The sequence below is a fragment of the Mya arenaria genome, chromosome 5 (genome assembly GCF_026914265.1).
Source record: "Mya arenaria isolate MELC-2E11 chromosome 5, ASM2691426v1".
Classification (NCBI taxonomy): domain Eukaryota; kingdom Metazoa; phylum Mollusca; class Bivalvia; order Myida; family Myidae; genus Mya; species Mya arenaria.
The window spans coordinates 60,059,281-60,072,722 of NC_069126.1; the positions used below are offsets into that span (position 1 = coordinate 60,059,281).

A 13,442-nucleotide genomic window follows, 5' to 3' on the forward strand; every position below is an offset into this window, starting at 1 on the left:
CCAATTACCAACGCTACTCGGTGCATTCCGAAATTAAGATGGTTGTGTTGGGGTTGTAGGAATAGACAGTTTGCTTATATGTAAGTCGTAACTTAACATTCTGTATAGCTATGGATCCCGGGTTAGGAAAATGATGACTAGGGTGCATAAGTTTAGAGCATTCCAGCTTAATCAAAATGTTAAGTTCAGTTCTAACATGAAAGGACAAGAAATATTTTCCTGAAAGACGTTTTAGTCTGATTAAAATTGTTTTATTTCTGGAATATATATTTACAATATGATACAAAAACGAATATAAAACAGAAACATTGCAATGTCATATCGTTACAGTTTACATAAAAAAGCAGAAGAACAAGTTTTAAGCAACGAGTTTGTTTTGTCAACACTTCAGTTTTCTACAATAACACTAGCCATCACCATAAAATTGTTTAATACTACAACTGGACAACTGCTTCGGAGACAAATAATTAACATAAAATACCGACCCGTTGATATATGGTATGCCTCATTGTTCGTAAAAAAGGCAGATATGGTATTGTTATTCAACGGTTTTTATCTAATCGAACAAAACAGTTTGTGTTGACAAATTGCTTGGCTTCAAGAAAATTGTTTTATAAAAACACACTCTCATACCGACCATTTTCTTGTTCTATGAAAGACAACTACGTTACATTTCCCCCTTCTGCGTGTGTTTCTCCATGACATTTTCTGGATTGTTTGGCTATGAAAAGTTACTCGTTATCTATGTCGTTGTCGGAATTGTTTCGGTAATCTTATCATACAATATAAATTGTAATAGCTCTATAGTTAGCAACGATAATTTCATGATTTTGTTGAAATAATTTATGTTTACCAAAGAATAAAACAATTAACTTGTTCGTCATTTACTTTGGATTTAACCGATAAATCACATGTAAGTAACCTTCACCTCCTTCTGAGTTTGTTTCCCCCATAACACTTCCTGGATTGTTTGACTCTGAGAAGTAACGTGTCATTTGAGTCATCTGTGTTCCTGTTGGGATTCTTTGGCTTATATTAGAGTACGGGTTACTACTTTCGATCAGGCATTGCCTATTTTCAGTCGCACTTGTTGTCAGATTAGTTCCCGCCTGTACTGTAGACAGGTTGTTTTCGTCAATCTCATCATATATTCCTGGAGACATCGTTGCATCTAACTGCGATAACAAACGTACAATCAAATTGAATAACTATACACACTCTACTGCGCTGGTGAACTATTGAACATGTGGTTTATAAACACACATAACATGCAATATATGAGAAATGCTTAAACATTCTTTGTTACTTATTTTACTTAATTAAAACTTATGAGTAAGCATCTTAAATCCGAATTGAAACCAAACGCGTTCAATAAAGTGAAAATTGTATATATTGTTATAGGACACGATCTCCTTTGTCAGTCTTTAGATAAAGTATCGATTAAATTAACACACTACATTGACAGTCACGGTAGTTCTAACACGCAATGAGTCTTACATTGGCATTAACGGATGCTCTTAATGACCTCAATAACACATATTAGTTTTGTTCTCCAAAGGAGGTAAGTATGTATACAACTAATATCTGTTTTCACTAAATAACAATATCGTCATTTCTCTACAAGACAATATTAATAGCATAGTAACCACACCTCATGAGGCCTATTTGAAGAAGGGACTGCAATGTCTTGGTACGTATGGTTGCCATCTTGACGAATATTAACATCCTCGTACACTGCAAATATGAGTGAGTATTAAAGATAAGCATACTTAAACATAAACATACTTTTAGCCACTTTTATAATTTAAAAAGTATGGAACTTTTCTTTGCTAATTTTAAAAGTCTTAGCTCATTATCGCTATGTATGTTAATATATGTTTTCCCACTTTCGAACTATAATTTGCCAAGAGATAATCTTAAAGCAAAGTGTTTCTTTTTGTGAATGCCTTTGAAAGATAGGCTGGTAATTGGTGTCCTCAGTAATCGACGGTATAGATAGTGGAGAGGCACTTCTATAAAAGACTCAAGTTTATGTATCAATTAGTATCGAAAATGTAATATTAGACAGAGCATTCATGTATGCCTTGCAAAGATACTTAATTTCAAATTTGTTTGGATATTACGTTTGTATTTGTAATAAGTTTATGCTACTTTCTTTATCTCGATTGTAACGTTAGCTTATAGAATAACATTCAAGTATTCAAGTTCATGTCTTTGATAGAAACCAGTACTGGTGTTCATTTTTAGAAGCCATCGAAAGTTAACCCAAGTGGGAATCGGACTTACAACATCCTGGTAGTGAGACGGACACCTATACATCAATACCACTCTAATGTTTTTTGATAAAGTGTTTTGCACTTCCGCAATAGCCACTTCAAAGCAATTCAATTCAAGAAAAACACATCAAGTTAAATTCAATGCCGAATTTAAATTATAGCAGTTGCGTCAAAGCATGGTTCACATGAATGTGTCGAATGAAATGAATGCCTTTTTGACTTTCGAATACATTAAAAGCATTTTCCAGATAGGACCACTTTGCATGAAGGATTTATAACACAAAACATTCATTCTTTTCACAAGAACATTGTTCTCTTTTATAACCGAGATCACAACTTCAGTTAATAAAATACATACTTTTACATGCAGATTTTGAAGCTTTCCTTCCTACGCAAGAGCTTAAGAGGCAACTTAATAATAATGAAGATAATAAAAAGAGGCATACATGTATTGCATCGACACCAGCGCTTACGAAAGACGCACACAACCAGGACAATAATTCCTAGAGTGACAACGGCTATTCCAGGTAGTAGTATCCATAAAAAACTTCCTCTTCCGCTTTGTCTCGGTTCTGTAAAGCAAATGAATAAAATGCATATTGAATATAATGTTTGTTTCAAGATTATAAATTATACAGATGTTGTTCTGGGATTCATTTTTATTTCGAGTGCAAAACCTAAACATTTGTCGTCAGAAAATCACTAAAACAATTATCATTTCCACACAAGTATCTAAATAAATACTGTTTCTAAATCTGATGTCATCAGTAAAAGAAAGTTGATAAATAGATAGAGGAATAACTAATACTTTTATTTTTGGTGCGTTGTACTTTAAACGTTTAAAAGTACACATTCAAGGTCAGATACCAACTATTTAACAAATAACCTGTTTACAGGATCATTTTCATATAAACGCACTCTTTACAGGAGACACAACACATTTAACAAATAATTTACCTTCTTTATAGTTATGCTCATGAACAACTACAATTGACCGTTCGTCACTGCCGTGTTCGTTCTTTGCATAACACGAATAAACCTCTTCAACGTCAGATGTAGTCATTTCATAAGAGCATGTTGATGCATTTAAACACGTCTTTGTTTGTGATGATTTTGAATTAGACGCTTTCACCATCGTCCAAGTGATATATCCAACAGGATGGGCATTTGCAACACATGTGACCGCTATGGTCGTATTTGGTGGAACGGGTAAAACGGGGATTGAAGAGACAACCACTGTCGGTTTTTCTGTCCAGATAGTTAAAGATTATAGGTGCTTGTTTTATTGAAATGTGCATTATTGGCACTTTATTAAAACGGCTTAACAACCGAGTTGATGAGACAACACTTTAAAAACCGTGTAAAAAAGTGAGTGACAATTTCTCACTAAATAACATTTCAAATGACAATTACTTTTGCATTCATTTCAAATTAATAAATATGTCTCGTTAAACATGTATAACCTGGCATAAGATCATACCACAGGATAGTACAAATCGAATTGTGATGAAATATGTCCAAACATTATTATGTTATTTACACTAATTAACATATGATATCCATTTTCTTCTATTTGTTTCCGCACTTACTTTCAAATATGACAGTTGTTGCGTTTTCAAGAGCATTCTTTGAGTTTTTACATTCAGTACTACATCTTATTTCTTTTCCATAATCGTCATTGGTGGCGCTGAAACTAATTTCTACCGTTGTTGTTTGCTTAAAGATACGATTTTTAATTAAATTGTACTTGAAATGTTCAATTGTTGATTCCCATTTAATATTGCATGCTGAATCAACGAACATCAATGAACAACTTGCAATTATAACTTTTGAAAGTTTGCGATGTTCATTAACAAGAATGATAAGTGATGGGGGACCTGAAATAAACAAACCAAAAACGATAATCATTACATAAGTATCTATCAAAATAACACAAACACTACTATCTGCAGAATGTTTGTAATCAAAATGACTTAACATACATGTAAAAATGTAACAAATCAATACATTTTGAAAGGCTTATATTAACCAATGTTCAACGTCATTCAACGAATAACATCACTGTTTATTGTTGAAAGGTTACTGTATAACGCTAACAAAAATACAATCATATAAAACATTTTCACACTTTTAATACGCCTCTAATACATTTGGTACATGCATTATTTGGTTTAAGAAATTGAAAATTCCACCTCATAGTATTATTATGTGTGTAGAATAACGTCTAATTTGAAGTAAACGTGTGTGTTTTTTTCGGTCCTAAATAAATACTGTATATACGACGACTGTTAGCCATAGATATTTATAGAACCCTTCAGAAGAAGAACAATATATATATGTATATATACATATATACATGTGTACACATATGTAGTGACGTATGCAAATGCAAGCTTAAATTACGACTAGTTTTAAGTATAATGAAAATAATCATTTTCACACTTACATTTGTAACTTATATATACACTGTTTGACATTGTCTTGGGATATAATCCATTCACTTCCGGATGCTGTTGACAAGACATGCTCCTGTTTCCCCACTCTCTCTTAAACGAATACAGTGTGGATACAGATGTGTATAATCCGGTTGAGCCGTCAATCGTTGTTGATACATTGGTATTGGTATCAATTTCAGTAGCTTCGACAAGAAATCTCAGTAATGGTGGCGGCCTTGCGCTCGATGAAGTGCAAGTTATATTCACTGTTTCTCCCTCCAAAAGCACTTCGTCAGCCGACAAATGCGGAGGACGATTGGGATCGACTTGATAACAGCAATTGAATAAAAATAGAAATTTAAAAGATAACAACACACCTAGCAATTAGATGAACTATTACCAGTGCTTTAACCAAAATATAAAGCGAGAAATATAACTTATGTAGACAATTTGACATATTTTAAGGTTATGAACAAGAAAACGTCTTTTGCCATGACATTGACAATGACACTGCCTTCTATTTCATTTGAGATGCAATGTCTGTTTTACTGTAACAGAGATGGCATTGTAGCCGAGTCACTTTGATTCAGATGATAAACGAAAACGTTCGTTAGATTTTGATTGCGTTCTGTATTTTGTCATGGTAGCTGCTTATAAAAGCGAAAAGTTGTAAAAAAAAGTATATAATTTGAAAAGATCAACCCGATGTTGGCTTTTAAGACGACTCCGATGTAATCATCAATTTCAGGTCAAGCACCATTTATTTTAACACATGCGATCCGAGGAATAATTGATCATATAAATTTATAGCAGAAAAGTTCCTTAGTAACTAAGAATATTATATTAAATTATTCATAGATTCATGTTTAAAATAAGACATATTATATCAATTTTGATAATATTAATGACGAACGTCACAAAGCTTATTTATTGATTGATTGACATCTTAAGAAGAATTCGTCACCTAAGTGCAAGAACTCAATAACTGTTTGTTTTTTCTATATGCAGTCATTGAGTTATTGCACTAAGGAGACGAGTTCTCGTAATGGCATAAACATGTTATCTATTAATAATGCAAAGCACTACTAAAGTAACAACGACCATAACATAAGCTAAGGTGCCACGAGTTTGGACGGTATCTGTATGGAACTGCCAATTTTTCAATTATAAATCCTTCAATTATATATGCTGATATTTTGCTAAACTCACTATATAATAGATCCCGCTATTCGCATGTTTGGAGTTTAAAGCATTCAATGGAGTCCTTCTTTATTAATAATGATAACACACTGTAACATAGTTAATGTACTCTCAAAATTGTTTAATAAGAGTTTATTGTCAAACATGGATTAACGAATACAGAACTATATAATATTTTAATATCATTTAAGCAAAGGTTAGTTGATTGTAAAAGACAAAACTGGTTCGAAAATGTGGGAGACTCAAAACGATGAGACACATATCAGAAGCATTTTAAAACTTTGTTAAATCCAGAAAAATATTTATGTATCAATCTACCATTTTATGTGAGGAAATCGGTAGCGAGATTCCGATGTTCTAGCCATAAATTGTTTATTGAGACTGGTCGATATTTGGGTATCGAAAGGGAAAATAGACTGTGTAGATATTGCTTAATTAATTTTGATGTCAGATGTGTAGAAGATGAATTTCATGTAATCTTTCAATGTAACAAATGCAGGCAAGAAAGGCAATTTTATATCTATAAATGGTACACGGGTAGGCAAGAATTCCAAAACTTCATAAATCTTATGCAAAGTCTAAACGATGACCGAATAAAAAATATAGAATTCTTTGTAAATGTAATAATGAAACAAAAAGATAAGGAAAAATGAAATTCATTAAGGACAACTCTAAAGATTTTATGCTTTGTATTGTGTGTGTTGTATTATAGGCCGGATGCCTTTCTTTGCCTTTCTTTACAAAATTTGAATTGAAATTGAATTGACTAATATTTATTTATTGTGATATAAAGTCTTCAAATACCTTAAATTCACAGAAATACCACCACCATAACCATTCGACATGTCAAACATTGGTATTTATTTTCTCTGTATAGATAATCTGTGTTAAGGTAGTGCTTCGTAGACTTAATTAATCTCCACTTTACTCCTATCGGAGTAAATTAATATGTACATATCATATAGAAGCAATTAATAAGTTACATGTGCAACATAACAATTGCCATATTTACCAAAGGGGTGAAATTTATACCTATATGTATCCTCTTTGAATTGTGTTCATGATCATTTCGAATTGTTATTTATGTTGAGGAAATCTTACAGTAAAGTTAGCTTTTAGAAAGCTTTATACCTGATTCAAGTTATTGGGTACACCGACGAAGAGATGTGTGACCATTAAAAGCGTTTTTCAATATCATCATCGCCCCGTTGTATAGGATAGACAACGAGTGGACGCTACGCTCGGGTAGATACGCCCAGGAGGTGTCTATCCGACTTAGACCACGTTAGCTAATGCGAGGAGGTTTAGTTCTTGTTCTTCAATCTAGACTCTTAAAATCCAAATACTATTCAACTTTGTATACCGCAAACAATGCGTATTTCGGTTTGGCTCAATCCCGAACATTCTATAGTATCAGAATTAATGCTTACCGTACACATTGCAGGGATCTTTACCTATTTGCCAGTTACTGATATTAACATATCAGAATTCCGTTAAGATTACAATGACGGAATGTTTTAAAACGGGTGGTCGAAACACTAAATTGAATATTATTTTCTTCAGTAATATAATTGATACTGAGATAGACATGAAATGTAACTGTATTTTTTCTTTTACATCAAAAAGGGTTTATGTTTTGGATGTTTTTATTTTATTTACGCTTTCAAAGATTTTGAGATGTTAAAGCTAACCGAAAAAGTGGTTTGGTATTGCCTCACAGATAAATGCACTTTAAATTTGATTTGTAACATTGTTGGAAAAAATGTAGTGTTCTTTTCAGTATTATTAACTGTTGTTTTGATGTATAATTATCGCCATTTAACTAATTACCAACGCAGGTGTCTGCTAATAGAGATGAGTCAAAAATATTTAAAATGAAAACAGCCTAATGCACATGATAGTGTTTTTCGTACGTATTGCACAGTGGTTGATGCAGTGGGAGGGGATCTTTGGTGGATAAAGTGGACTTGATAATTATACATCGGACGATACAGCACAGTCGGGGTTGAGAACGCTATCCTTGGACTTTCTTTATGCCTAGAGTTGTTTACGCAGTCATCAGGTTGTCTAATTATCCCATGCGTTCCAGCCAAACACATCATGCTCAGACCCTCTCCTGGTCGGGCAAAACTGTTATAGGTGCATTACGTACTCTAAAAAAAATAGTTTGGTCGTGAGCGACTCGAGTAAGGGTTTTGATAACTACATTTCTGTCATAATATTTGTCATATCATACTTATTGACGGAATTCACCACGATCAATATAAAAAATTGCAACTGGCATTGGATAGTTTTTTTTACTGTTCTTTATCTTATATACCCGCTGTAAACAGTATTGAGACGAAACAGATACATACTGATGAACTGTCAAACCATAAAACTTGATAACTGTCTAAAGTTTTCATTATCAGCATATAAATAAATCAATACAATTGAGAAATGTGACCTGTATGAACTATAATGTAAAACATGATAATAGTATAAAGCATTGAACCTTAAATATGTAACTACATCCTAGGAGGTAATAACTAATTTTTAGACACTTATATTGTGGAAAGACCAACTGAAATACTGTTTAGCTACTCAGGTACCACTGAATTCGTTGATTTTCATGTATGTGATCCATTTTGCATCGACGAAATCGTGTTAAGGAGTTGTATATATACTTCTGATATGTGAAATGGAGCAATGAAATAGCGAATGCCGATTGGTTGGATTAGAGTGAGCGTTGTCAAAATATTTAGAAACTACTTTCAAATAATGTTTGTTTGCATATGATTCACAATATGCAGATTGATCAAATAAATCATATAGCAAAAAGTAATACATATGTTTTTGAAGTATTTTTTTTTTCAATTTATTCTGAATTTTAAAGAGTTTGGTGTTTTGAAGCAGATGAAGAAAATGTCATTGATAGGAGACATGAAATAAAAATATTCAGCGTAGAGAGTCAAATTTAATTTAAAAGAAATCAAATCTAAAGCCTTGTTTGATTACATGCATTTATGTAAATTACTTTTGAAGAGAAGAGAAATACGTTAATATTTAAAATTTACAAGATGAAAAGTGATGGCTGTAATTCATTAATAGCAAAACAGCCTAATCAAAGTATCGTAACGTTTGTACTTAAGGTTTCCCCTTTTATGTATTAGGTAGTAAAAATATATGCATATTGCAAATATGTTATTATTTTCAACATTTCATAATTTTTGATCAGCAAGATTATGTCACTTTTTTAACGCACTTTTCAGATTTAAATTACACTAAAGACCGAAAAAATTACAAGGCCGTTAATTTCAGGTATATTCAACATATTGATAGTTTTGCAGAGATACAAGGTTTGGAATATAAACTGTATGCAGGCAAAAATATGTCATTACCATCAGAGAAATGAATTTGATTAAGGACCTATTGATTTTGTTTAACAACCGTCTTAAAGGCAAGAAAAGCTTAAACTAATTTGTAGGCTCAAATTATTTTACAAACAATAAATACAAAATCATTTACCGACTATATATATTGAAGCTTGCACTGACATGTTCCGGTGTATTCCAAAGACTGTGCAAATTGCACTAAGTTGATGGAACGCATCTGCTGGTTTGTCAAATGAATTTAATCCAAATCGATTCCGTGATAATGTGAATGATTCATACCGAATTAGTCCTATTTTAAACTCTACATTTGTGGCGTTATATTCTTCATCCGTTTCGCAGTACACTTGTCCAAGTGTTTGTTCTGTCTTAAAAACGATACACTCTCTGCATGTAGAAATTGTGGTCAAGGGACCAATTATCGGCTTTCCTGAAGATATCATCAACACAATAGGCATCACATGTTTAAATCAGCAATCATATTCTAAGTACACATTCAATTTATGGTTTTGAAAAAGACAAACTAACCTTTAATCGATACATGGACACCATTAGAGTACTTTCCGGAAACTCCGTCCAGACACTGAATCCAATAAATTCCACTGTCATTTTTCTTAACGTTGAATAAAGTGAAGACGAACTCGTGGCCCACCTGGTCAAGCTCCAAAACACCCTTTGCTTGTTGAATGGACTTATGGTCCGCATTACTGCCATTGATGAGTTTGACAGAATACTTGCTTGTATTTTTCTCTTTTGCAACTTGTGGTGACGGGAAATATCCAAGACTCAAATTGTCTCCGGCAAAATAAGGTCCCTCCGAAAGAAAGTACAGTTCTCCACAGCCGTCCGCATCTGTGTAAACTGGAACATTTAAAAAATACAATGCAATTAGCCATTCAATTTATGTATTTAAAAGTTGTCTTTTAATAATTATTTGCGATTTTAAGGACAAATATGACAATATTAGAAATAAAAACAACTAAAAAGCTAACCTTTTAAGTTCAATTCGAGTAAGGGCGATTTTCTCGTGTTGCCAATTAATGTGTATACAGAGGTTCCATTGAAACTGCGATCTACTTCAGGTATGGTAAAAATTGTAGATTGTCCCTCACGCTGTACATGTAAATAATCCTCTTCAATTGTTTTTGCAATCGACCAATTCCGTTTTATGTAGTTCAACTTGATATCGTCTGTTGATGTCGATGAAGACGGTGTGAATTCAAAAGTCACGTTTCTCCCAACAAATGTTGGTTGTAATAATCTAAGCACTCCGACACCATTTTTAACAGTGATTGCAGGAGTACCTCAAATAAGACACAAGTTTATAATAATCAATGTTTTATTTGGTCAACTACGTACGCTGGTAGTACCTAAGCACATTGACATAGTTTCAACAGTGTTTAAAGGATGCCCTTAAATAAGACCTGTAAGTATGAATAGACATTTTTTTTGGTCATCTACATTGTTTCAACATTGTTTGGAGTACGACCAAGAGTGGCCGAGAACGCACATGCATCAAAATATTATCACATTTATCAATTAGAATAGTAATAAACTGGAATTTACAGGGAAAAGCCCAGAAGACTGTGTTTTACGACAGTGTTTGGAGAAGGACCAAGAGTGTTCAAGAACGTATCAAAACAATATGAAATAAGGCACTGCCTTAGACGGGCTCTAGGTATGTTATCAACTGTAGAAACTGCTAATGCAGTACATTTTTTCTTAGGTAAACAAGAGTCAAAGGCAAAATTCATTTTATATAACATACTATGACTTTGACTACACCAATTAGATTATTAAAGTGCATAACAAGTAAGGTTAAGGCAATGCAAAGCAAATTTAATATTTTAATGTTTGAAAAAACTCATAATAACAAACACAAGTATATTAATTTACCTAATACTGAATATCATACAAGCATTTACAGTACAAATAAATGATTCCCACTTTAAACATAAGAAGGTAAATGAAACAGATTGAGTTTACTTAAAACTAATTATTACAGTTATCTGACAATTAACCTGTACTTAACTATTTTAATATGTAAAACAGCATTGTGTATATTTTAGATTTTTAAGGTTCTGCAAATAACCTGGAAATATGGTTTGACCACCTCAGCAGTTTGAAATGAAAATAAATTCCCTGTAGTTGATGTTGTTAGCACCATTCCATCATTGAATATAACAATGTATGCAGAAAGTATGAACATATTTAATTATTTAAAGTATGAGTCTTTAAACTGAATTATACATCTTTAACAGTTAAAAAAACAAGAAGGCCCTGAAGGCCTTGTATCGCTCATCTGATCCAATACAGATCATCAAGAATAACAATCTGATCAAGTTCCATGAACATATTGTCATAAATGTGGCCTCTAGAGTGTTAACATGCTTTTCCTATTACTTGACCTGGTGACCTAATTTTTGACTGCACATGACCAAGATCGAACTTGGCCTAGAGCTATTCAATATAAACATTCTGACCAACTTTCAGGAAGATACAGTCATAAATGAGACCTCAGGCCTCAATTTCTCGAAACTTTTTAAGTCCCTATAACCGGATTAAGCTAAACTCACTATTTTGGGTTTTCAATAATTTGGATAATATTTACTTCTTTAAGAGTTTTTATACTTTAAGGCTATTCCATTTAAACATATACCCCACGTGGGGAAGGCACTTTTGAACTAGACCTCCCCCCTACAGAAGCAAATTAACCGTTTGGGGGTCTTACCTCTATTTGTTGTTATAGATCCGGAATAATCCCCTTCAGAAGCGATTTAAAATTTACAAGTATAAAAGTATAAACAAATAATTCAGTGATCTTACATTAGGCTTTTATGGATGCTGTTAATGATGATTCAGATATTGAACCATTTCTGTTTTAATTCACAACATTTTCCCAAGATTTGAAGAGTTACTATTATTTTAATTTTACACTCTATAGTCACCGTGTTTTATGTTTTAAACTATCTTGTTGCTGAGGATACATTGAAATCATTGATTTACTGTTATAGGAAGAATCACATGGCACATCTCCAGTCCATTTGTCAAACAGAACTTGATTTTTACTTTTTTGAACATACCCTTTAACCTTTTCTCAGAAATTGGCAAAAGCCCTTTCTTCAAGGGACTTTGTGACTTCAAAGTGGCAATGAGATCTCATCAAATCTAATGACCCATTAGAAATTGATGTAAAATGCAATTTAATGATTCAACTCTAACACTTCTTATATCATTAATTTTGATAAGAATAAGATTATAATTTATGTCATGAACTCTTTATTTGCTGTGCAAAATTAAATGGCATATTTATCATGTTTGAAGCAAGTTGATGTGTCTATCTTAAAAAATAATTGGAAAACAAACACAACATGGTTGTACGGATTTTTAATTTATTGAAAGATCTTGTAAAATTATTGTTTATAGTATAAAACAATATGTAACGCATTATGAATATTATTATTGAATAATTGTACCTGTAATAATATTAATAATAAGCACTTAGTAATAAGTACTTATAATTCTATACAGATTATATGACTTTTAATGATCATTGCTCAGATAAAACAAACTGTCTGAGAAACACAACCAATGAATGGGAATCCAACCAATTATTGCTGTCCAATTTACAGTACATGTAGCTGTGCAACAAAAGAGGTCCATTTATTAATCGCTGTCCAATCAACACTTATTTTCAAACCAACACTTTCAATCACTTAATAGTTGTTGAAACAACACTTGTGGTCCAATCTATAAATATAGCCATTTAGAAACAATAGTTGTCCAACCAACAGTTGCAGTTCAAACATCACTAGCTGTTTATTACACTTGCTATCCATCCAGAAGTCCAGCCAACAAAGGTTGTCAAACTAACACTTACAGTCCAACTATCTATAGGTGTTTTACCAACACTCATGGTCCAACCAAAATAGCAGTCAAATAAACGAAAACTGTCCAACCAACAGTAGTCTGTCGACCACCACTGGTTATCCATCACTATTCGCTTGCAGTCCTGGGTGTACTAGCAGCCAAACCAATTCTAATGGTGATCTTGATGGAAGTAATGTTATCAAAACATAATATCAGCATATTTGAATCATATCTGTAAATAAAAGGAAGGGAAATTAATAGCAGAAGTGTTTCGTCTATTTCCTTTAAAA

The 13,442-nt window shown here is 32.6% G+C and overlaps 1 protein-coding gene across 1 annotated transcript; it reads right to left on the minus strand.

Moving 5' to 3' along the window:
• Positions 1 to 351: 351 nt before the first annotated feature.
• Positions 352 to 13,198, minus strand: LOC128235843 (uncharacterized). The gene is made up of 10 exons (XM_052950635.1): positions 13,189 to 13,198; positions 10,275 to 10,586; positions 9,811 to 10,143; positions 9,419 to 9,712; positions 4,723 to 5,037; positions 3,866 to 4,153; positions 3,234 to 3,524; positions 2,723 to 2,848; positions 1,652 to 1,734; positions 352 to 1,175 (listed from the first exon to the last, which is right to left on the minus strand). Exons 1-10 carry the CDS (start codon positions 13,196 to 13,198, stop codon positions 885 to 887), a joined length of 2,343 nt encoding a protein of 780 aa, XP_052806595.1. The 3' UTR covers positions 352 to 884.
• Between the last annotated feature and the right edge of the window lie 244 nt (positions 13,199 to 13,442).